The following is a 24485-nucleotide window of genomic DNA, read 5'->3' as shown; positions in this document are numbered from 1 at the left end:
CTTGCTAGCACCTGTTACTATTGTCAAAGATTCCATCCAGTTCAGTGACCTAGCTAGAAATTATGCCCCCTCCCCCGAGAAAAAAAAAAAAACTTAATTGTGGGTCCCCTCTCAATTAAAAAAATGTTGTTCGATGGGGAATTTTGGACCTCCAGTGAGTGTGCCTCCACCCCCTTCCGCAGTTTCGGGGGTTGCTTAGGCGGTTGCTGTGCAATTGATTCCATTTGTTTACAAAAATAATTTTTTTTTTGCATGATACACTTAACCATGTTCTAAGCAGCACAGCCAGACAAGGAATGTATACAAGATTTATACATTCTTTCTAATAGCAAACAATCTCTCTCTATTTCATTTTTTTCACAGTTTTATCCTAGGTCCGGATTGTAGAATAGGCCCGATGCATCCCTGCTGTTTATCCTTGAAGCGACCGAGTGGCGGCAGCCTTTGGCCGTGGGTGAAGACCATGTCGATGCACGAAAGGATCCTGCAAGTTGAGTAAAAGGAGAGACCACGAGTAACTCCCCGATGCAGCATACTACTTTAGCTTCTATATCTTACTAGACGGGTGGTTGGGTTGGTCCCGGTTCTAGCAAATCGGCTTGTAATACCGAGCCATAAGAAGTCTTCTTAACTTGCTTCTCTGACTTTCTATTTCATTTTGTTTCCCATGTATCTCTCTTGATACCATCGTTGCCCGCAAAATTCCTAATTTTTGTCACTTTTCCCCTTTTAACTTATATCCCTCTTAGAAGACTTCCTAGAAGGCGGAGGCTTAATGAGTCGGAGTGTATCTTTACCTGAGTATCTCCTGAAAATAAACGTATATTTATGTTCCTTCCTGAAAGGTCTAACATAATTACTACACTTTAAATTTATAATGAAGAACACCATCGTACAATGGACTTGCTGAGAACTCAAAACCAACTACAGTGCTGTGTCTCCACGCAAACTTTCTAAAAGATACAGGCTCTTTCGATCTCCAGCCCACAGGCGATCGTTACTACAATGTTCAGCTAATGAAAGAGCTTTCTGATACAATAAATTTCATGTATTTCATGAAGAAAGTTAATATTAATTCTTAAACTTGTGTGAAACCTATTTCCGTTGAGTATATTTAACCAAACCGTGTACTGTCAATCACCCTAAATATCTTTTAGTATCTAATTATCCTTTATAAAAACCATTTAGAAATATTATCCGACCATCTCATCGTTTTGTTTTTGTCTTTTTATCTCACGATGATAACGAACCGCTTTATACACATACATAATTTATCATATTATAATTATTTTATAATCGAATAGTGCCTTACACTGCTGGTCCGCCGTAAAACCACAATCAGTAAATCTTTCTCCAAGACCTTATCAGTCAGATAAATATTTCACATGCCAAGTGGTATGTTCAAAACCTAACTTTCTCCGAGGCTTCAGGCAAATACTTGACATGTCAAGAGGTACCACTTGAAACTACAATTCCTACATGATTTTGTTGTGATACTTCTTGGATATTTTTGCCAGCCAATACATTACAGAATGAATATTTGGATGATGTTTTCGTGTTTTAGGCATTGATCGTGTTCTATCTGGCTTGATAATTAGTAGGCACTGAAGGGATCATTCATAATTTGTAATATCCGAATTTAGAATTGTTCTTACCTTGATTGTTTCTTTTTACTTTATGGCACTTTTCGTATATATGTTACGTGTTTAGGCTCGGATGAGTGTATTTCTCTAAAACGATGGTTTCAAACTTGAGCATTGTACAAAACAGATGCCCGGATAAGGGTCACGTGATCATGCTTAGATATTTATAAAAAAAAACCATATCCCCTATATGTCCTTGATAAGAACTAATCATTTTACTCCGAGAATTGTAATAACATTTGTTCTTTTTCTTTCTCCAATTTCATTTGTTCTTCATCTTTTTCCAATTGCAACTGCATTTGTTTTTCTTTCTTCTTTCTTCTTTCTGAGGTTCCAGCTTCCTCGACAATAATTCCATCTTGTATTTTAATTCTAATTTCTTCACTTTTATGTCAGAGTCTGCTACAGATTTATTGATCGAAACCAAAACACTTTTATCCAAAACATTCTTTTCTACCAAATACTGAACCAAAATATTTCTTATTTCTTATTTCTTGTTTCGTTAAGGAAGCCTTCACCTCAGAAAGATCGTATTTTCTGGCAAGTTGAATCAATTCATCTTTTTTGAAAAGATCCAAATGTTCCTGGGTAGGATTTGAAAAAAAGATTTCCATTTTTGATGACAGTTTAGAAAAAGCTTGGCGATTTCACTAAAGATTTAAAAAAAACTAGAGAAATTCAATTTTCAAAAAACAAACTTTTCTGAAATATTCTATCCAAAATTTAAAATAATCGCAAGCACGAGCGCCCAAGTCTTATGTTACGTGTTTAGGTTCGACTGAGATTATTTATCTAAAACGATGGTTTAAAACTTGAATGTTGCGCAAAACAGATGCCCAAATAAAGGTCCCTGTATGTCCTTGATAAGAACCAATCATTTTACTCCGAGAATAAAATAAAAAACGTTGTTTACTTCCCTAAAATATATTTACAAGTCGAGGGTCACGTATCCAACATAGCCTCGATCTCAACCTTACTATTCTCACAATAAAAATAAACTTAAAAATACTTGTTCACGTAACTGTAACTAATTTTGAATTAAGGTCAGGAACCATGTCAGCTTTAAGTGTTTACAAAATGAACAGCTAAGGTCAAACTATTTTCTGGATAAAGTATCGAGTTCCTAGTAAACAGAATTACATTATTTTGACTTATAATGAAATTAAAAAAAATAAAAAGATTTTAAAACTGTTAAAACAGATAAAAATTAAATCAAATATACAAAACACATCATTCCAATGACACTGCAGTTAGAGCCTATTCCCATGGATACACAATGGTAACCGATCTGGGTCGGCTTGAAACTTCGATTGGATTCGACGTTCAATAAACTGAATTACTGTAGCCCTCTACCTCATTTTGGATTTCAACTGATATAAACATTTGATCATTAGTGGCACTGAGGATTCATTATTAAGTCATGAAATCTCTGCATCCTGTGTTATTTACTTATTTACTGCCTCGAAACAGGGAATTCAGAACAACTCATTTCTTTCGTAATAATTGATTTTCTAACGAGGACAGTAAATTATATATATATATATATATATATATATATATATATATATATATATATATATATATATATATATATATATATATTGGGGGTTGCAAGTTACACAGTGTAAAACCTACCTGATTGTAAAGTATTCTGTATAATGTAATCATACAAACATTTACATACACTTCAACTGCTTCGGACAAGATACGAATATAGGAATCAGTGACACTGGATGGTGACCGGAAACGTGTTCTACAACATTTTCATATACGGAGACCACATTTTTAATGTTTCCAAGAATCTGGAAATGTTGGAATTTCAGGAGCAATATCAACCTCGCCACATAATGGCTACGTGATTAAAATTTGATTCAGTTTTCATGGATCGATGATTACTATAGTACTCATCTTGTCGTAATTACATACGAAAATTATACAGCTGTATATTTAAAAAAAAAACTAGAAAATGAGAAATATACATTTCTGTGATTTAATTTGTATTTTACTGTGTAGCGCCATGTGACACGTCTACAAAGTTAACTTACGTGACTCTAAAAGCAATCGTGTCTGAGAGAATGGCTTAAAAACAAACCCGTATGTGCGTTGACGCCAGAATGACAAAGCGACGGGCGGACAGACAAAATGTCATTCGTACGGTTGGACTTTGTTGTGCAATTCTAAGAAAAGAAATATATCCCCCCCCCCGAAAGAAAAGAAGAATCAAAATGAAAAATACCCATAACAATACAATGTGTTGAAGCTATTTAAATTCCAAATTATATCGAGAATATTCGAGTGGAGCTTCTATTTCTTTTTTCTTTTTTACATCCCCCTTCTAAGGGTATAATTTCGTCATCGAAATCCATTATTTTGTTTATCATTCTGACGTACATATAACCTTAATGGTTATGTTTGTAATCACCTTTGCAATTTAATTTAGTTTCTCCAGTTTTATATGGTCTTTATGACCTCACGAAAGTATAACCTCGCGTTTAAATTTACAATACATGTACATACTTTATGTTAGTCCAAGTTGGTATAATATAAGTTAATTTCACTTTTAGAGGTACAGGCACAATAAAGAGATACATTTCAGTTAGTCAAAAATAAGTAATTTCCATGCACGGAATTCAATAAAACTCAACCAAAAAGTAGGTTCCATGCCTGCAGTTGCAATTGCTACCGTAATCAATACATGCCAGTGAAGTGGATACGTTTGTCATTATTTATTATTACAGTCATCTTTACCATTGTCATAATCTTAATTACAGTAATTACCTGAGTAATTATTTCCTAATTGAAAAGCCCGAATATTCGAGTTATCATATGATATCAGTGCTGTATTCTGAGTTAGTCATTACGAAAGTTTGGTCTTTACACCAAAGTTGACAAATAACTTAAAATAAGCAAAGCATAATCCATATGTTGCAGTTACACCGAACTGTATCTAGATTACGTTATAGTAAATGAGAACAGAATAGGTAAACAATATTTAATAAAGTTTAACTGCAACAGACAGTTAATTTTTTTAAGATATTAAATTGTACGCAAACCTAGTTGAAGCAACCCTAATTAGTGTACAAAAAGGTACATGCATAAACTGTTTCACGTCATAGTGGTCGAATATTCAAACAACAATGGTCACAGATGTTATGATTAACCTCAGTTTTATAATTTGACTTTCTTTTAAAAAATCTGAATGTTGGAGACTCATGGATGACGATTTACAAACCAATAATAATAATAATAATAATAATAATAATAATAATAATAATAATTTGTTCTAGTGGCAGTTGATTAAATATTACATATTTATAATTATTATGATCACATATTTTTAATTATTATGATGTAATCTTGCTCGAAACAACTCTCTACGGAAAGTCTATACACGCACCTCCGTATGGGGTTGGGGCAATGATGGGGAGTTCCATTGTGCAGTACCTTCATCCCACCAAACATACATATACCTTTGAGGCTGGCTTTGCTCCTCCCGGAAAAATTCCTACGGAAGTCCGTGTGTACGTATATATATATATATATATATATATATATATATATATATTGTTGTTGTTGTTGTTGTAGGGTTTAACGCCATTTTTCAGCACACGATAGGCTATACATGGCGGCCAGTATTAATGGTGGAGGAAGAACCCGGGAAAACCACGGAAAGAACCACCGACCCTCGAGAAGCTACTGGCAAGCTTTCTCACATACCCACATTGGCCGAATTATATATATATATATATATATATATATATATATATATATATATATATATATATATATATATATGAATCAATAAAGGAGTTATATATACTGTTCTCGATTTGTTTTACGATATGTATCAAACATTCCATCGTCAGATTATGTTAGAATGTTATATTTATATGGATTTACTTGCTGATTGCCAATCGGAAAATGCAAACGAAGATCCTGTACACTTCTCTCCATAGTGGTCAAGTATTCCGTCCATACTGAGTAGAGATCACTGATATTACGGGCGAGCTTCTAAAATTCAAATGAACTGGGAAGTCCCCAACTCGGGCCTCCGTCGTTATCTTTGCTACGTGTTCCCGTGTACCTGTTAATATATGCAGGCCTTCCAATGCCATGCCTGAACACAGAGCTTATAACCATATAAGCTCGAAATTTAAGATTGGTTTTATTGACCAACTCACCTATCGATCGCCAGGTACTGTGCAAGTACGCCAGCCATATTGTGATATCTAGGACGCGGAAAAGGAAAGTGTATGTATGATATTAGACAGGCCACGCCCCTCAGGCAGTTTAAATGACATTCAAAAATGTAATATTTAAGTCACAAAGGTAAAGACTTAGTTAAAATCATTTCATACGGTTTTGTTGATATGTACGTTTTCCGTCGCAGTGCTCACCTGCAATACAAGCGATCTCCGAATTAAAGAAGGCCTTAGACAAACTGTCCTTAGGTAAAGCCCCAGGGAAGGATGGCATCGCAGCAGAACTCATCAATTGCGGATGTAGCGTGCTGCTCACACACCTGCACGACCTACTGTGAGAGTGCTGGGACGAGGGTGTAGTGCCTCAGAACATGAGAGACGCTCACGTCATAACCTTGTGCAAAAACAAGGGCGACAGAAGCGATTGCAACAGCTACAGGGGTATGTCACTTCTCAGCATTGTGGGTAAAGTTTTCGCACTCGTCATCCTGAACAGACTGAAGACGCTTGCTGACAGGGTGTACCTTGAGTCGCAGTGAGGGTTCCGCGCCGAGAGGTCCACAATCGACATGATGTTCTCCATCAGGCAATTGCAGGGAAAATGCAGAGATCAGCACAGACCCCTCTTCCTGGCTTTTATAAACCTCACAAATGCATTCTATCTAGTCAACAGAGACGGACTCTTCACAATCCTGCCCGAAATTGGTTGCCCTCCAAAGCTGCTAAGCATGATCCAGTCCTTCAACGATGACATAAAAGGCACAGTGCAGTACGATGGCTCAACATCAGACCTCTTTGACATCCGCAGTGGAGTTAAACAGGGATGCGTCCTTGCCCCCACGCTCTTCGGCATCTTCTTCGCAGTCCTGCTCAAGCACGCCTTTGGGACGTCCACAGAAGAGATTTACCTGCATACGCGATCAGACTGTTCAACCTAGCACGGCTGAAGGCAAAGAGCAAAGTGCGTGAAGTCACCATCAGGGACATGCTCTTCGCAGATGATGCTGCTCTAGCCACCTACACAGAAGCTGAGCTTCAGCGCCTGATGGACCGCTTTGCTAAAGCATGCGATGAGGTTGGGTTAACCATAAGCCTAAAGAAAACAAACGTGATCACTAAGGACTCGGACCCCCCCAAGCATCATCATCAACAACTACGAACTTGCGGTGGTCAGTCAGTTCATGTACCTCGGCTCTACCATCACCAACAACCTCTCGCTCGATGCTGAGCTCAACAAGCGGATCGGAAAGGCATCAACAACTCTCTCCAGGTTGTCGCAGAGAGTGTGGAACAACAGCATGCTGACCATTAAAAGTAAGATCACCGTGTAACGTGCCTGCGTGCTAAGCACTCTCATGTACGCCAGTGAAACCTGGACTCTGTACACCTCACAAGAGGAAAGACTGAGTGCCTTTCACATGCGATGCCTCCAACGCATACTCGGGATCACCTGGAGCGATCGCGTAACAAACAACGAGGTGCTCGAGCGTGCCAAGATTGCCAGCATGGTTACACTCCTCCGCCAAATTCGCATCAGGTGGCTGTGCCATGTACGTTGGATGGATGACGGACGGATCCCCAAAGACATTCTTCATTCGGAACTCGCCTCTGGCAAAAGGTCGATCGGACGGCCACATCTTCGCTTCAAGGATGTCTGCAAGCACGATATGAAAGCCCTTGACATCGATGTCAACACCTGGGAAGAGCTCGTTCTAGACAGAACAAGCTGGCGAAATGCTCTGTAAACCTGAGAGGGCAAGCTACGCTTGCTAGCTGATGAAAGACGATCTCAGAGGAAGAAGAGTCAGTTCCAACCAACACCAGACGCAACCTTCAAGTGCAGAAAGTGCAGCAAGGACTGCCACTCCCGCGTTGGACTACATAGCCATAGCAGACGCTGAACAACCACCAACCGGGACATCTCTCATGGGCGCAGTTCCATCGTCTCTCGAGACAAAAACGGATGCCAACAACGTTTTCCACATGCCAGTGCTGAAGTTTTAACAGTAAATAAAGCGGATGATGACATGACAGTTTTTACTTTAAGAAACCTTGTTCATGTTTCTCAAATTTAGTACTCGATATTCCTTTTTACCTGTCGGGACACCTGCTTGGAAAGAAGTATTATATTGCCACTGACTGGGTGCTTTATTGGAGCTAACGATCAGATAGCCTTACTCTATGCCCTTCTATAGGCTTTATTACCTTTTCGATACAAGTATATATAAACACTGACAAACCGGAAGTCAAGCGAGGCACGCACAGCTATCACACAACTAGTCTGTACATAAAATTTGGAGTGAAGTCAGTGTCACCATTGATTCGTAACAAACTAAACTGAGAAGGTTAGGTGGGGCTCCGTGAGGAATGAATAGGATTATTCTGAATTAAATCACACTTAGTGAGCTTGGGAACAAATTAATCGGAACAAAGATACAAAGAACGAAGGAATCAGTGAGAAGAGGGACAAATTCTTAATCCTGTGGATATTCTTTTTGTTGTTTGTGTAAAGGAGACGCTTAAAGGTAAACAGCTAACCGGACTTGGGTAAGTCGTGAATTCCAAACCAAAATGGCGCCGTCCACAGGTACGAGAGTGTTTCGTGCTGTTTTCGGAATAACGGTGATGTTTTTCGTCATGGACCTTAATTCTCTCACAACTGGGTTTACATTTTCGGATTTTATTTTTATTATCCCACACGAGGCACCCAGAGGACATGTTATAACAAAATTATCTTGTTATAACGAGGACGACCAGTCAATCTCAGATCTTTCACCTTCGGATCTAGTCATGTCAAATTTATTTGAATTGGGCTCATGCGGAGAACTTATAGTGAGTCAAACTCCTGTTGATGTGGCAAATGAACCATTCCATATAATATCAAGCAGTTCCAAGTGTTCAGGATTAAAGTCTGTCTTGGTCTCAAAAAATATAACTGTTTATGTAAAAAATGCAACCGAAATGCTTGCCTTTCCAAAATCGGTTTATAGGGGTTACATGAGCCCCAGTTCTGACGAAGTTTTACTTTTGGGAGTCAAAGGTCTTTTCGCTATGAGATCTGATGGAAATTCAGAAGGAATTTTATACAGGCTCCTAGGGAATGGCTCTGAAAATTTCGAGTTAGTTCCTTTCGAAATAGACGGTCCCCAGGAGATGTTAGTAAAGTGCAGGGGCTCGACCATGAAAATGAAATACCATCTGACTGTGTCAGCAGAAACTACTAATGGCTTGAAGGGTCATACAAATCTGTGGATATACCCCAACAAGTTTATGTTAGATATAGATGAAATTAAGCATCAGGCCCATATAGAAAATGTGTCTGAAACAGAGCCTCAATCAAAATTCATACATTCACCATTAAAATTCCAATCTGAAGCAAGTCTTTCGTCCGACACTCGTTTGCTCTCCAGAGGGCGACGTCAGGTCCCAACTCAAAAGCTTCAGAGAACTCTAAATGAGACAGCTACAGGGTTGCTCTTTAGCGTGGCCTCGGCACCCCAAGATCCTAATTTGCAGTATGTCCTGTACAATTCTAGTCTGGATAATACCTTTTCTGTGAGTGCTGATGGGAATGTATCGCTTGTTTCTGGTGCTAAACTGGATTACGACAACCCTGACGCAAGATTTCCAGTCCTGGTTGTTGCTTTGACACGGAAGAGTGATGGCACAGGTAAAATAAGTTTATCTATCTATAATGGACACATCCCTTCAGCAGCCACTTCTCTATATTTTCGAGGTCCTTCCACAGCTGAGGCTATATCTTCCGTTCTTCTTATTCTTTACATGCTCACGCTTAACTTTGCTTAATTTTAGTCAGAGAATAGATATTACCCATTGTTCCAGACTTCTTAAACTCTTAAACTTTGGATATTGCTCTATTTTACCCTGACGAGCCCTCCCCCTTTTATATATATATATATATATATATATATATATATATATATATATATATATATATATATATATATATATATATATATGAGACTGAAGTGCAAGGTTAGAACAGCTCCGATGGCCTAGTGGTTAGAGCAGCCACTTCGGATGCGGTAGGTCGTGGGTTCGATCCCCGGCCGAGTCGTACCAAAGACTAATAAAAATGGTACTATCAGTTGCCTTGCTTGGCGCTCAGCATTAAGAGGTTAGTGTTATGACTGGTCGGCCTGGTATCAGGATAATGTGACTGGGTGGGACATCATGCTACATGTCTGCGGCATGATGCCCCAGTGCTAGATATCACTATAAACTGCCACACTGCAGACATCGTAGTGATATGGCTGAAAAAATTGTTAAAGCTACGTTAAAAGTCCAAATCACACACACAAGATTAGAACCTGCATCGAAATGTATGACTTAACCAATTATTCAAACGAGATTTAACTCTTTGAAGTATGTGACATCTTTAGGAAGAAATCTTTATTTGCCTTTGTAAAAATTTAGAAATGTTTACCACACGCTGCGCCTAACATATAAACATTACGTTGCTCTTTCATATGCTGCCTGCGTGTGGGCTTATGTCTCAATAGCAAATAAAGGTTCTGTTCTGTTTTACTTTCCCATACCAACGTCTCCTTTCACATTTTATTCAACTACACAGCTGCCAGGTTTTTTGAGATTGGACTATCACCACATTAAACCCCTTTGATCTATCCCAACCATCAATTAGTTCATACCCGATAGTCGCATGTTCCAACTTTTTTTTAATATGGCAGCATTCTGGTTCAGAAAGATATGAACTGCATATGTATGCTAAGAAGTCTTTAAAATGTGGTCTTGATTCTCAAATGGAGAACTCATTTCCTGATATCTCAGAGGTCTTTGTCGTTAGAGTACCAACTTTAGGGGCACACCCTTTCAATAATCGCTAATAACAACATTAACAATAATAATATACTGGCCGAATCTATAGTTGTGAGAAAACACTAGCTATGTAACGTTGGGATGTTGCGAATACCTATATGCCGTAATATGCACGGATTAGTTATTGCAAAGTACTTTATTTTTAGTCTGTCATCAGACTGGTGTCATGGATTTAAAGTCACTGTCAGCACATTCACTGTTTTTGCATAATATGGAATCGACAGGTACATTTTAAAATACTTACCCATTTCTACGGTGACCAATCGCATTTTGTAACTTCATATATCAGTTAATTCTCAGAATACGTTTTTGCACGTTATGATACCCGGTTTCATTCATGAGAAACATGTGCGATACAACTTTTCAAAGTCTTCCTTATGAAATAACCTTAAGTAATAAATAGCTCTAAATCTTGGGATACGTATCTTGCGACGAAAAGTGCAATTGAAAAAGAATATTATTCCAGCAATATCCATCTTTAAATGTTCATCACACATCCTTTTCATTTTCTGAGTGGATGAAATCAACATTATTTTTATTCTGTACATTTTCGAACCTTATAATAACCTTCGACACCAAGAATTAAACTTAACACCTTGCATCAGTCCTTGTTTGTTCGTTTGGTCCTCAAATGATTATAGGCGCTTAAATCATTGAATCAGGAAGGTATCAGAGAGTCATCGGAATTGGTTCCTTTTCTCTTCTATGTAAAATAAACGTACAAGTAAGGACATTTACAGTCGAAAGATATCAGTGCATTGTATTACTTTTTGACCTGCTAAACAAATAAATGACATCATAAAGAATACCAAACTTTTAAAGAAATGGAAGTGTTTCCATCGTAAAGTCAGTATATTGGGATAGAAAAAGATCTTCTGGTTTGCTAGAAAAAAGAAATTTACATTTTGGAAAGTGCACTAGCATATACTATTTTGATTCCTGGTATGTCTTGCGTTTATTTTTAAATCTGGTAAAGATACACCCTCTCACGCATGCGGTTTTTTTAATTAATTTTCTAGCTGTAATACATAACATACACCTCTCACACGTTAGTCAGTAACTTTAACTCTTGAATCATGCTTTCTCCATTATGATACAATTTCCTCAACAAAAGTGTTTGTAAATCTAAAAAGATGTTAAAGGTTATTTAGAACATCAGACAAATAATTCAACGATGCGTTTACTGTTTCTATTGAATAATATGACTCAACAGGATGCCCGTCGTGAGACAGAGCTGTTCATTATTGTTCGTTGCGAGGACGGAGAAAACACAAAGCATTTGTCTTAAACATACACTTTTGGGGTAACTTATATCAATATAAGGAAGAAATTAATCTATTCAAAAAAGCAGCCCAAATAACTGAGACAACTGATAGGTCAGCTTGCCCTTTTCACATACGTGGTCAGAGAAATGCAAAGCTCTCTAAAACAGTGTTTCTTTATCTGTATGCAGCACAAACGCACTCTCAGCGATCTCCATCTTTACATGTACATCACACATCCTTTTCATTTTCTGAGTGGATGAAATTTCATTTTTTTTTATTCTGTACATTTTCAAACCTAATAATAGCCTTCGACACCAAGAATTAAAGTTAACATCTAGCAAAAGTCCTTGTTTCTTCGTTTCGTCCTCAAATGATTATAAACGCTTAAATCCTTGAATCAGGAAGGTATCAAAGAGTCATCGGAAATGCTTCTTTTTCTCTTCTGTTGAAGAAAAACGTACACGAAAGGACATTTATAGTCGAAAGATATCAGTGCATCATATTACTTTTTGACCTGCTAAACAAATAAATGACATCATAAAGAATACCAAACTTTTAAAGAAATGGAAGTGTTTCCATCGTAAAGTCAGTATATTGGGATAGAAAAAGATCTTCTGGTTTGCTAGAAAAAAGAAATTTACATTTTGGAAAGTGCACTAGCATATACTATTTTGATTCCTGGTATGTCTTGCGTTTATTTTTAAATCTGGTAAAGATACACCCTCTCACGCATGCGGTTTTTTTAATTAATTTTCTAGCTGTAATATATAACATACATCTCTCACACGTTAATCAATGACTACAACTCTTGAATCATGCTTTATCCATTATGATACAGTTTCCTCAACAAAAGTGTTTGGAAATCTAAGACGATATTTAAGGGTATTTACAACATCAGACAAATAATTCAACGAGGTTTTTACTGTTTCTATTAAATAATATGACTCAACAGGATGTCCGTCGTGACATAGAGCTGTTCATTATTGTTCGTTGCGAGGACTGAGAAAACACAAACCATTTGTCTTAAACATACACTTTTGGGGTAACTTATATCAAAATAAGGAGGAAATTAATATTTTCTACAAAGCAGCCCGAATAATTGAGACAACGGAGAGGTCAGAATGCCTTTTTCACATACGTGGTCAGAGAAATGCAAAGCTCTCTAAAACAGTCTGTTTCTTTATCTGTATGCAGCAGAAACGCACTTATCATTAGACTCAACACATCTTAACTCTGCCAAAAACCAAACTTTTTCCAGTGGAATGGATAACTGGCTTATTCATCAGAACTTATGAGCCGAATGCTTTATACGGCTTTAACAAATATCCCCCACGGTTCTGCTGTATTAGGCATGCGTGCCTTCGTGGGCAATGGTTTTGTTTACCTGCAAATTGTTTTCAGAAGGGTTTGTCATGTAAGAATGTCCGGAATTTTAAATAGGAGGACACCAGGGCATGCAAAGGATAACTATACCAAGGATAACTATACCAAGTTCAACCTGTAAGCGTGGCACCAACAACCAGTCTATAGTAGTAAAAGATGAAAGAAAGAAAAAGGAATAATACTAAAAAAGACAAATCCAAAACCAGTAGGTAAAGTGTCATAATGCTATTCACGACTGAATTTGTAAATAATATGCGCTTCGTACATTTCAAAAATGTGGAAGAAGCTAATGCCGAATTGATTTTCTTATGGAAAAAGTGCAGAAAAATAAGCTGATATTTCCTATACAATGCCAGTTTAAAATGTCGCTTACGTTATAAATAAACTTGTACCCCTTGCAGAAACATTTTATACTGTATAACGTTTAAAAGGAGTAGGTTTAAACCTTAAATGTATAGTGCGTGTGAGTAGGCTTCATAATCTCAGCACCTTCTCCCTTAAATTGTCCCTAACACGTGCCTGGTTCAGAATTACGACTATTTTGAGGACACTGAGGTAAATAGAATATTTTCTCAGAACAGATGGTGTGTTCGGTTTGTACTTCTGTACAGCTATTTCTAATTACATTGCAAGGTTTAAACTCAAGAAAAACAACGAATGTTTTGTTTCTTTATCAGTCATGTTCATGATTTCTATTAACTGTGATGGTCGTTTAAAATGTACCAGTGGTTATGTTAATCAAATGAATTTAACATCGCACACAGAACTCTGATTTTTTAAATAGATCAAACAAATGCCGATTACTCGTACCTTGTCGATATTGATGGCGTAAGTTTACAAGCTCTGCAGTTTATGATCTATTAAAGTAAAAATTGAGAAAAAATAATTAACTTTCCTTTACATTAATTACACATAACTCATTCCGTTCATTTGATTGAAAATGTGCACGTTAGATGGTGTTTAATCAGCTTTAAAAAAAAGAATATAGCCATTTACACAATAGCTGGCCATTTTTAAAAATGATTTTCCATTACTTATCACGACTTTTATCAATTTTCTTTCCATTACAATACTTTTCCATGGCCGTGGGAACCCTTGTTATAATATTCCTTTATGTCGCGATTTTAAATTAGCTTGATCCATAACAATAGTAAAGCTAGGGAACTGTCTAGAATTATTCCTACGTAGCTTGATCCATAACAATAGTAAAGCTAGGGAACTGTCTAGAATTATTCCTACGTAGCTTGATCCATAACAATAGTAAAGCTAGGGAACTGTCTGGAATCATTCCTACGTAGCTTGATTCATAACAATAGTAAAGCTAGGGAACTGTCTGGAATTATTTCCACGTAGCTTTATCCATAACAATAGTAAAGTTAGGGAACTGTCTAGAATTATTCCTACGTAGCTTGATCCATAACAATAGTAAAGCTAGTAAAGCTAGGGAACTGTCTTGAATTATTCCTACGTAGCTAGATCCATAACAATAGTAAAGTTAGGGAACTGTCTAGAATTATTCCTACGTAGCTTGACACATAACAAAAGTAAAGCTAGGGAACTGTCTAGAATTATTCCTACGTAGCTTGATCCATAACAATAGTAAAGCTAACGAACTGTCTTGAATTATTCCTACGTAGCTGATGTTCGAAGGTCACAAAAGAGATCATAGAATCTTTGAGCTCGCGCACATGTATTAAATCCACATCAACACACACAAGGCTACATTTATCCGATGTCATGGTGTAAAGTGACCTCACTCTTAATACTTGAGTCACCGCGGCTCTTCAGCCTTGAATTGAATTCGATTTTGTGTCAGTCAATCACAAAAGACTTAATCATAGTTTATCTTTGATTAGCATAAAATTTAAACTCAATCTTTAAAGTCGAGGGGCCGATTTGTCTTAGGCGTTCACCAGTACAGAATAGATATATCTGGCTTCTTTCCGCTCAGCTACTGTGGAAATCGCTCGGCGAGACGTCCAATTCGCAGTCTGTGTGAAGTACAAAACTATAGAGACGTATTAATTTTCAGAAATAAATAACATGCAAGCAACATTACAAGAAAACAAGAATTGTTTTATTTTCCTTTTAATTGTTACTTTTTTTAAAACTCCGCCTCAGAAATGCGTATCATCGTATTAAAAATAATTCTTGACAAAATTATCTTATAACTATCAATACATTATTTTTCTCTTCTCTTTCTCATCAGTTCTGTAATAAATGTAAATAACAATTTGACTAGTAAATGCCAGTCCATTAACACACAAAAAACAGGTATATCAAAATCACAACAATATAGCATATACACACATAGCATACACAGGGTCGTAAGGAAGAGTCATGGCAAAGAGCACTTGAATAAAAAAAAATGGGAGGGAAACCAGCCCAAAGGTTTATATCCTGAGGATGGGGGTTCAAGTCATTTATGAACTAACTCTTTTAGGACTAGGCGAAGAAAAAAAGGGGACCTGAAAACAGGATCCTATATGAGTACGACCAATTCAAAATGAGAATAATATATAGAGAAACCTTGCAAAAACGGCTATCTGAATAACTTTTTGTTTTAAAATTCTTGTTGAGTTTTTATGGAAAAACTCACACTAAATTCTCTTTTGGGTGAAAAAAAACAAGATCCTTTACAACTTTCGGATGTCTCCCCCCTCACAAAAAAGGGTGGGGGGGACCTGAAAACTGATAGCTCAACGTAAACTAAAGGTCCGAGAAGGGTCCACAAATAAAAGCGTCCAAAATGTATATGTGAGAATCTGGTGGGGTGGTGGTTCTTTCCGTGGTTCTACCGGGTTCATCCTCTAGCAAATATACTGGCCGCCATGTATAGTCAATCGTGCGCTGGAAACGGCGTTTAACTCACAAACACAGCAACAGACGTTTTTATCATAGTGTTTAATAGACCAGTGGCAGCAGAAGTAGAGGTGAATGACTATATAACTGGTGGGTCTATTTACAGTCTGTTTATCTGCCTGTTAGAAGTATTAACTGATTGAATCCAGTACCTCAGTTTGTGAATATTTCCACGGAAATAAAGTCAGCGTTGTTTTTGTATTCGGTCGCACATTATACATTATGTCTGAATAGAAGTGTATGATCCGTATAACTACTATCAAGATAACTGTTGTAAAGGTTTGATATCACAGTGAGGTCACGCTGTATATTCAGCAAGCAGTAGGTATCGTGTTCAAACGCACAAAGCGTTTGGACCATGTAATGATTCATTTTATATGCCTGGTTTAAACGTCTTATACCAAATGCTAAATATACCTGATTGACATTCAGGTGCACGAAATATGGAGATAAAAAAACTACTCAGGACTCAACTGTGGTGGTTGCGTAATAGTACTGGAAAATCTTGGATCGAATCGCCCTAAGTTTGACCCGATTTGGATTCGTAGAAAATTAATAATTCACTAATTGTATTTTAATTCTGTTAAAAAAATAAGCAAAAACTAGCGACAAGTTTCGTCTTAACCAGAGTTTAGTTAATGACAATGTATCGTATTATTATTTTGAAAGAAGTATTTTCATTAATAAAAGAACAGTGCGAACATCTAGGTCTATTACATATAGTTGATTATCCCTTTTTGTATGATTTCTTTTATTCTTATTCTAATTTAGAAATAATTAGGAAATCTTTAAGATTTTTAGTCTTTTTATAAGCAAGTGTATGTTTATCATTGCTTTATATGATAATTTTAATAAATCCCACTTTATTGACAATCTTACCAATATTTGGCAAACTTGGATTATCGTCTCGTTTTTTGACCATCGGGCACTACTCTTCGCTGATGATTCCGATAAGAGATGCGCATGTCCTGGAGTACTGAGTGTGTATACTTGAGGCATGGGAAGATTCTTGACGTTGAGGCCTTCCTGCGTTTCCTGGAGTCGGCGAAGTTCTGCGAGCATCCTCGAAGGTTTTGCACCCATTACTAACAGCTGCACGCCAACCAGGATTATCATTGATGCAGGATTCGAGGTTTGTCACTGATATCGAGCAGCATCTCAGGCTGTCCATGATGAAGTTTTTGAATCTTTTCTTCGGACGACCAATTTTTCTGAATCCACTATATAGAGCTCCATACAAAATCTGACTTGGCATTCGAGACTCCTCCATATGATGACGTGACCCGTCCGCCGGAGTTGGGCTCTCATGACCATCGCTTCGATACTGGTTAAGCCTGCTTTATCCAGCACTTCTAGGTTCGTCACTATGTCTTGCCATCTGACGCCCATAATTCAGCGCACGGCTCTCACGTGGAAGCGCTCAAGCTGCTTGATGTGCTTCTTGTGAGTTGTCCAGGGTTCACATCATATACCTTTATCTTGGTGGACAGTTTGATATTCCTGTGATTCAACACGCGAGAGCGGAGATGTCCTAATGATTGGCTGACGCTGATGATGCGTATCGTTATCTCTTTGTCTAGCGATCCATCAGAAGATATGATGCTTCCAAGGTACTTGAAGTGAACGACAGCTTTCAGTTGGGTGTCTTCGATAGACACAATCGGGGGGCGAGCTATGGTGCCTGGGACAGGTTGGTGAAGTACCTTTGTCTTGTTCAGACTGATGGCGAGTACAAAGAGTCTCGAGGCTTCCGCTAAGCTATTAACGATGATCTGCAGATCTGCTTCCGTGTGTGCCATGAGAGCAGAGTCAATCGCGAAAAGTGCTTCATGAATACGTTTTTCCATTGTTTTGGACCGAACATTCAGTCGGCGAAGGTCGAAGAGAGAGCCATCTTGTCTGTACTTTATTTACACTCCATTCCGGAGATCACGTGTAGCATAGTTCAGGACACATGTGAAGAATAGGTTGAATAATACTGGGTCGAGAACGCAACCCTGCTACACGCCGTTAGAAACGTTGAATGGCTTGGAGACATCCCCGTTGTAGAGAACGGGTCCCGTCATGCCGTCGTGTAAAAGTCGGATCATCTTAATAAACTTCCTTGGGCAAACGAGTCGTGCTAGGATGACCCATAGTGCATCTCTGTTGACCGTATCAAAGGTCTTTGTGAGGTCTATGAAGACACAGTAGAAGTTCATGTTTTCTTCAATGCACTTTTCCTGCATTTGTCTCACTGTGAAGATCGTGTCTATTGTGCTTCGATATGAAGCCACATTGGGCCCCCGGCGGTATGGCTTCCGAAACATTACCGACAATCAGTGCGTCTTCGAACTCTAATGTGGCATGGACTCCTCCTCCCAAGTGCTGATCAGTATGCTGTGCAGTGCCTCCAGTCACTCCTGCTGCCTTGCCAGAGCTGATTATTTTGATGGCTTGCTCGACTTCTCCCGTGGTAGGGGTCAAGTCCAGGTCTGAGATAGTTGGCTTCGGGAGAATTGCCACTAACGCTTCAGAGTCTACGGTGAAGGGCATGTTCAATAGGTTGGAGAAGTGTTCCTTCCACCTTTCGGTGACACTCTGGTCATGTTCAGTAGATTGGAGAAGTCTTCCTTCCACCTTTCGGTGACATTATCCTTTGTCTTAGCAGAGTGGTCATGTCATAAGCGATTAGCGGGCTTCTGAAGGTTTTAGACGGTCCATAGACATATTTCATGGACCTGAAAAACTCTTTCGAGTTGTTAGTGTCTGCGCACTGCTAGATTTCATTGCTTTGCGGTCCCACCAGCTATGTTGCATAATGCAGAGTTTCCTCTGAGTTTTGCCCTGCAGGTGTTTGAAGCGATCACCGTTTGAGACTGAGTCAACTTCGTTCTGCCATTCAATATATGCTTCTCGTCCATGTCCGCATGGGTTCCAATCTCGTGCTAGGTCAAGATGGGTATGTAAGAAAGTTTGCCAGAAACTTCTTGAGTGTCGGTGGTTCTTACCGGGATTTTCCGGGCTTCCTCCACATTTACACTGGCTGCGTGTGAAGATTAGAAGCGCAATTTAATCTGGTTTGTTTACTCTGGCCGATTTTGTGGGAAACGTTTCGAAACATTGTTGAGAATGGGAATTTTGTGATAATTTGTTACATGAAATGTGATGGGGCATATTCGTTACCAGATAAGATAAACATGTTCAGAATAACATCCCAACGTGAGGAGAAGTGGCGTAACTTCAAAATTGCCCCCTCCCCCGTAAAAATCAGATTCCCCGCCTCACTAAAAACCTAGGATTTGGGGCCCCATTGTTCAATATCTATATCTCTCCTGCTTCTCTTTTAATGTATTGTGACCAGAATTACTAGCTGTGTTTAAACATAGATTTTGAGACTCGGTTTAATGTTTATTTTCTACCTTTACGTCATCAGATGCATTGATGTTTAGATACGTTCATTTATTTATGGTTATTTGGTACTGTAACTTTGATGTACCATTTAAATGTTTGTTATTCTCCATTTGTTCCTGAAACCTATGAAATACGAAATCACACACTAATCGACAGAGAACCACCATCCTCACCCATCTTCCACTCCGACCTTTTTATAACTTTTGCGATTTTCATTTTTATCGTAAACTGAATACGTACAATTTGGGATTCAAGACAAATACGCACTTCTAAAACATGCATATTAAATAGGATTTTCTGGATTACAGGTTCAAGATGGTCATGGAGTGGGTCTTCATGTTGACATTTAGAAATCACATTTTCATATGGAATTCGAGTCGAAATGTGGGATATTTTTGTATACTTTATGAACATCACTTTTCTTAATTAAAGTACGATCGTTCATTCATGATACAAAATGGATTTTTTTTAAAACTCAAAATAACAGGTGATCCGATGTTTACAGAAATGACGTATCGTTGCGCAGAATTACCCGACGCGCTGAATTAATGAGCGCCAGGCAAGGCAGCTGTTAGTGCCATTTTTGTAAGTCTTTGATATGATTCGGCCGGGGATCGAATCCATGACCTCCCACATCTGAGGCGGACGCCCTAACCACTATATATATCATCAAGTAACACGCGCATATCTGATGTCAAACAGATAACATTTTTTGATGGTGACCGTCCGTCAGGGCCGGATTAAGGCCGTTGGGTCCCTGGGCACAGCCAAGATAGAGATCCATAGCTATCCTGCCTTGTCCATAGATATGTTTACAGTACTATTAAGAACACTTCCTATGAAATCAGACGATAAAATACGCCGCCAATTGAGCCTCAAGGGCCATGCCTGTGATATCAGATGATCATATACGGGACCCTCTGAGCCACTTTAGTTTAGGCTATGGATAATCCTGCACGTTGTTACCCCCGTACCGAATTCGTCATGGCGCGTTATATAGACACTGCTTGGGTGAACAAATTATATATGCGTTTTTATATCCCTCTATAGAGTGCCATATTCGAGTTTCAGGCCAATACATCATTTTTGGGGGGGTGGGAGGTGGGTGGGGGTGGCGGTGGCCGGTTGGTGTGTGGTGTTTTATATAACTTCTAACTATCATCTTTTGGACATTGGCATTTTTTCCAGAAGAAACCATTTTAGTACAGTTGTACGGAGCCAGTTTAATTGAGAGAGAGAGAGAGAGAGAGAGAGAGAGAGAGAGATGATATTTAGTAAGCATTACAGGCACATGCAGCTTATCGGATAAGATTCACAGTTAATTTAAACGATATTTATACGGTTGCAATTGGGCAGAGCGTGTCATGTCATTATGTCCGATTGCCCGCTCGTCTGTTATGATTTTAATTTCCGCACAATAACTTATCCACCATTTATGTTACCAAACTTTGTGGTAGTTTGCACTTGATTAAACGAAGAAACCATTCGATTTTGGACCAAAAGTTCAAAAGACAGGTTCACCGTGACTGAAATATATATAATAATAACAGTTCAACATCACTGAATTACACACTTTAGTGAATTGCTTGAATTAGGGGCAAGAAATAAGTTATCAATATTGGCGTCAGAAAGGTGAAGGTCATTATGACTGAAATGATGTAAACTTCTAGATAACATAAGTTGAGGAAATGAAATTTATGTCATGCACTTGGGGCAAAGAACCTGTCGATTTGGGGACTTGGAGGCCAATGGTCAAGGTCGCAGTTACTGAAAGAAGAAAACTAGTTTTTGTTAGAAAGTTTGTTATTTGCATAACAGACGATTAAACACAGTGTGAACGTATACTTTGCAGTTTAAAGTACACGTTTTAAAACTTTTATCGTGTTTTTAGACCTTTTTAAAAGTAAAAACTGTGTTGTATTACTCACGCACCCATTTGTTTTTATGCTATTGTTTTTATTTTGTACTAGCCTACCGTTTTTTTTATCAAAAAAATGTCAAGGGTATAAATATGCACTAAACTTAATTCATCAATTCATAAGTTATAACCTGATTTTTCGCCAAGAGTTCACATTACTATAAACTTGTTGGCGTTGGAATCGGGGAGTTGCAAGGTTGCCATATATGATATTTGCATGGGCTATAATCTGTTTTCAACAAACGTGAAGTTCGTTGTCTTTGATATCTCTTTTTGAAGAAACATATACAAGATGTCAGCCTTTTTACTTTTTCATTTTGTAAAAATTATAAATATTAAAACTTGACATTGGTAATACTGGAGGGAGACGATATATATATATATATATATATATATATATATATATATATATATATATATATATATATATATACTGAAATTGAGTGTTCTGTAAATCAGGAAAGGACAGGAAGCAGTCTGTTCGCTTGTTTATATCGTAAGCTTCCGTTTGGTATTAAACGCCAAAAAGTCAACATTGTTTAAGGACCCTCTGACGACATTCAGGTTACAAATACGTGCATTAAAAAAATATTTTTGATGATTTTCGATTTAAAAATCGGTTATATGTGTGGATGTGTGTGTACCAAACAAACGGGAGGGTGTGCAAATATTATAGAATGAATAAGTATTCTCAGACCGCGAAACCCAAATGTTACACTTGCAACAAGATAAACGAAGACGTTGTGAACTGGAACACAGAAGATGAAACTACATTAGCTTCCATCCATGGCTATATATCATTTTTTATACCGAAAAAATGTAAAAATCATGACGTTCGCGTCGCTATGACGTTATTTCCCTTTAAACAGACTGCAATAATAAACCCGTTGCGACGCATTGCGAAATCTTGCTTTACATTCATATATGATAAAATAGTTTACAAATGTCAGAATTGTGATTAACTGTAACTGATTCGATCAGTCTATTCCTACCACTCTCCCGTTTAATTCCCTCATGCATACAGTCCTCTCAACACTCTATCTATTTCCTTGCTTCACAATGTTAGGAAGGTATAAAGAACGTTTGGTTTGAGAGTTATTTACTTACGACACTTAAGTTTCTGAAATGCATGAGTCATAGTTCTGTGAACATTCATACAAGACATAATTTCTTCTTCTGTGATAAGATCAAGGACCAGTTTGTAAACATAAGGGATGGGGTATGTCAAAATATAAAAAATGTTTTTGCATTGCCTGTTTACAATTACTTGGGTATTCAGATCATCTGAATTGTAATTTTTTTTTTTTTTTACATTAGCTCTATCTACCCATTAGGTAAGTACAAAGCTAGATGGATCCAATGTCATAAACAGTTTGCAGCCTCTGCAATCCAAGTTTTCAATTTCATGACACATCAGTGCAACTGCAACTGTTTACACATAACTCACATTTTCATGTGTTCAGCAGGAAAATATTGTAGTGCATAGTGGTGGCGCTAAATTTTTTAACCATCTATCTATCTATCTATCTATCATGTCTATATATGGCCATATTTGCCTAACGTGTCATGTATAAATGTTTGCTAACTTTAGAAGTCTGACATTGAACATCAGGTGGCCATAATTATCCTTTAAAATTGTTTGAATGCTTTATTGTCACAATGCACAGGATAATAAAGACATGAAAGGCTACCTCCTGGAGTTTCATCAAAACCGTATTATTCAATGATTTTCCTTGGATCTGTTATATATGCATTTGTTTGAATGTATCAGAACCTTCAAAACATACAGCTTAGCCCCAAAATAAAAATAAAAGATACTGCCAATGAAATTAACGTTTATTGTGATCCTTCAAGATTTGTTTAAATACCTGTTCAGATAAAACTTTACTGTTGGACTTGACACAAAAATCATGTCTAAGAAATGTTGTCTTTTCAAGAAGATAAATATGCTTACTGCCAGTTAATAATAATGTTAATAAGCAGTGGAGAATGATGTTGGGTGAAATTCTTTTCTATTGTTTTCTGAAAGAAAAGTACTTTTTTAGGAATGAATAGTTTAATGCAAACTAGAACATCATCATCATTGTCTCAAGCCTGTAGCATTCAATGGTGAAGCTTGGAAGGATAACAATAAAACTTAAACAGCAAAATATTTGGGGCCAACTATTTTTTGGTACATAATAATGAATTCTTTGTTGTTACAACCATTTTTTAAAAACTTCATTTGAATGTTTTTTACAAATATGTGGATAGCACATTAGTTTTGGTGGAGAATATATATAGCAAGAACCATTAGAATTTTCAAGTGTGTTTGTGTGTGTTTGACAAATTAATACGACAATTTTGATTTAAGTCTTTATATAACCCAGAGGTACAGTTAACGTTCTAATAAATGTTGTATCCCTCCATTTTGTGTCATTTTTATCAATAATTGTTATAAATTTGTGCTCTACAGTTTTTGTTCAGTCATTTTTGTTCATATATAAAATGCTTGCCATAAAGTGGATTGTATTATGATGATGTCTGTCTGTTACCAGTGTAATTTCTGCAGAATAACTTTGGGGTCCTCAGGTGGCCAAGTGGTTTAAAGCACTTGCCTGTTTTGATCACTGCCATCTCGCCTCAGTCTGTCTGGGTTCAAGTTTTGGATTTGGCCAATGTGGGTATATGAGAAAGATTGCCAGTAGCTTCCTGCGAGTTGTTGGTTATTACTTGGGTTTTTCTGGGTTCTTCCTTCACCAGTTATACTGGTTACTATGTATATATAGCCTGTCGTGTACTGAAAAATGACTTTAAACCCACAACATCAACAACAACAGCAGAATAACTCAAGTTATCCACCATCTACATTTACCAGAATGTGATTGGTTGCTATTAGTGTAAGAAAGACCCCCACTGATTTTGGTGTCAAAGTCAGTGATCAAGGTAACTGTGAATGAAGAATGGTTTCTGCACAGTAACA

At 37.6% G+C, this 24485-nt stretch overlaps 1 protein-coding gene across 1 annotated transcript in view; it reads left to right on the top strand.

Annotated features, from left to right (window-relative positions):
• The first annotated feature begins 8806 nt into the window (after positions 1 to 8806).
• Positions 8807 to 24485, top strand: part of LOC149777013 (neural-cadherin-like) — a 46918-nt gene continuing 31239 nt past the window's right edge. The window contains exon 1 of the mRNA XM_089941373.1: positions 8807 to 9515. Coding sequence (XP_089797499.1) covers positions 8807 to 9515 — 709 coding nt within the window. The remainder of the gene's footprint in view (positions 9516 to 24485) is intronic.

Source organism: Sinohyriopsis cumingii, chromosome 18, assembly GCF_028554795.1.
Source record: "Sinohyriopsis cumingii isolate HCF-2022 chromosome 18, ASM2855479v2, whole genome shotgun sequence".
Lineage (NCBI taxonomy): Eukaryota > Metazoa > Mollusca > Bivalvia > Unionida > Unionidae > Sinohyriopsis > Sinohyriopsis cumingii.
The sequence above is the reverse complement of the archived record's forward strand: the minus strand, read 5'-3'. Positions and strand labels throughout refer to the sequence as shown.